This window comes from Limulus polyphemus, unplaced genomic scaffold (genome assembly GCF_000517525.1).
Source record: "Limulus polyphemus unplaced genomic scaffold, Limulus_polyphemus-2.1.2 Scaffold5743, whole genome shotgun sequence".
Classification (NCBI taxonomy): Eukaryota; Metazoa; Arthropoda; class Merostomata; order Xiphosura; family Limulidae; genus Limulus; species Limulus polyphemus.
In genome coordinates, this window is record NW_013671353.1 from 37,677 (window position 1) to 40,028 (window position 2,352).

General features: G+C 32.0%; 1 protein-coding gene across 1 annotated transcript in view; it reads left to right on the forward strand.

Annotated features, from left to right (window-relative positions):
- The window catches only part of LOC106472929 (COMM domain-containing protein 10-like), a 35,608-nt gene extending 34,012 nt beyond the window's left edge, over positions 1-1,596 (forward strand). Inside the window, exon 7 of the mRNA XM_013933599.2 lies at positions 939-1,596. Within this exon, the coding sequence (XP_013789053.1) occupies positions 939-977 (39 nt within the window). The 3' untranslated portion in view covers positions 978-1,596. The remainder of the gene's footprint in view (positions 1-938) is intronic.
- Positions 1,597-2,352: the final 756 nt, after the last annotated feature.

The window sequence follows — 2,352 nt, forward strand, 5'->3', positions numbered from 1 at the left end:
GATTATTATCTTTTTCATTTGCTGCAACACCATCTTAATTGGAAAATGTATGCAAATGTAGAAGGTGTTAAAGAGGACATCGACATGAATTTTGCTTCAAAGCCAAGTGATTTTTTTTAATCAGGCCATTAACAACCTTATTGTTAGATGGAAAAGCATCATCGATAAGAATAGAAACTATTTCATTTAATAATGTTTTGTTTTGATATATAAGTTCTTCAGGTTTTTTCCATCTAAGGAATAGCGACATTAATTTCATGACGACCTAATACTTCAATTGATAATAAAATTGAAACTGAACTTTGCAGAACACTTATTGTATTGATAATAAATTGACAAGCTTTACATGACATTGTTTTCAATTAAATAGGGAAAAAGTGTGTCAGCAAATCCTTAATACTATAACATTACATTTCCCATGAAGATTATCATGATTAAGTATATTTTATCAAATTAAGAAAAAGTTGCATTTAAAGATTTCAGTTAACATTACCTATCTTACTCATGGCTTCTTTCTCTTGTAATAATGCTAAGAATTTCTTTCAAACCTGGGTTAGAACATTTATGATGCAAGATAACAAATCAAGTTTTATCTAGATACTAAAAAAGTGTTAAAAATTTTGTTTTGTAATATTTTTTGTAAAATATTCATTTTCTTATAAGGTAATTTATATTTTAGTGACAAACAACAGTAAATGGAACAAACTGTCAGAATTGAGAGAAACTGAGAGAAAGTAGTTTAAACACATTTGTGTGTTTTCTTCAGTTTCACATTGTTGTCTGTCTTACCCAGGAGACAGAGTGAAGAGGACACACACGTGTATCAAAACTACATTCTCTAATATTAAGAATTCTGACAGTTTGTTCCATTTACTGTTGTTTGTCTCTAAAATATAAAAATGATATGTTCTTTTATTAATGGATATTTTCTTTTTCAGCTGGAAACTATCCAGTCCCAATTAGATTCCCTTCACTGAAAATCTTGGTTGAACCGGATTTCTGTCTTCTTTAGTGCTTGTATGTACTGTTTATTTGACAGTCAGGTTATTTATAAAATAATTACAACAGATGTTTAAAGAATCGTGAAATTCTGCAGTGCAAATAATGTATACATTTTAAGTCTGTAATACTGAATATAGATATCACCTAAACATCATTATTATATTGTCTCCTGGCCCATGGCTTATGTACGAAGGTACTTCCTTCTAATAAGGTGAATAGGGTCTAGTAGTTTTATAATTATGTAAATCTGATCATTTAAAAATCTTGACCATTTAATGGCACAAAAAATGGTGAGTTAGTGCCATTTAATTTTGTTTAATTTCCTCTTGATTTGAGACATTTATGAAGGATTTCTAATGAACATTAGACATGTTTGTTGTCATCTGTATGTCTTAACTTGACATTTTTTTATAATTATTGAACAACTTTGTATAAGATGTACATATTGTCTTCTTCTGTAATATAAACAATTGGAAATGCTTATATTTTAGTGAGGCCTAATTGAGAGGTTGAACAGGATGTTAAGGTTTTATGTATTGTACAACAAAAATTATTTCAACAAATGTCTACAGATAAAAGATAATAATACAAAAACTTTGTTTTTGATTTTCTTTGTCAGACAACAATACAATATTGAAAGACAATTAAGTTTCAAATACATTCATAAGAGAAATAGACAGGGTTGTAGCTAGGATGATTTGAGTGGTGGGAGGTAAAAACCAGTCTAAGCCCATAGATGCATGTACCTGTGGCTGCTGCCATCATACCATACCCCATTTGGCCAGTCAAAGAAAAAGTTATTTTCATGTTTATAATTCTAATGTGTATGTTGTAATAAAGTGAATACAAAATATTCTACCTTTACTTCAACTTCTCTGTCTTTTTCTACCCAGAGCTTCTTAGCTTTTACGTATGGGAATGATTCTAGTGTGATGCGTACTCTGGCTAAAGTTGAAAGTTGGGGTCAATGTTACTGTACGTGCTTCTCTTCACAGTCCCAGAGCTTCGTAGCTTTTACATATGGGAATAATTCTAGTGTGATGCGTATTCTGGCTAAGGTTGAAAGTTGAGGGAACGTGTTACTGTACGTGCTTCTCTTCACAGTCCCAGAGCTTCGTAGCTTTTACGTATGGGAATGATTCTAGTGTGATGCGTACTCTGGCTAAAGTTGAAAGTTGGGGGTCAATGTTACTGTACGTGCTTCTCTTCACAGTCCCAGAGCTTCGTAGCTTTTACATATGGGAATGATTCTTGTGTGATGCGTACTCTGGCTAAAGTTGAAAGTTGAGGGAATGTGTTACTGTACGTGCTTCTCTTCACAGTCCCAGAGCTTCGTAGCTTTTACATATG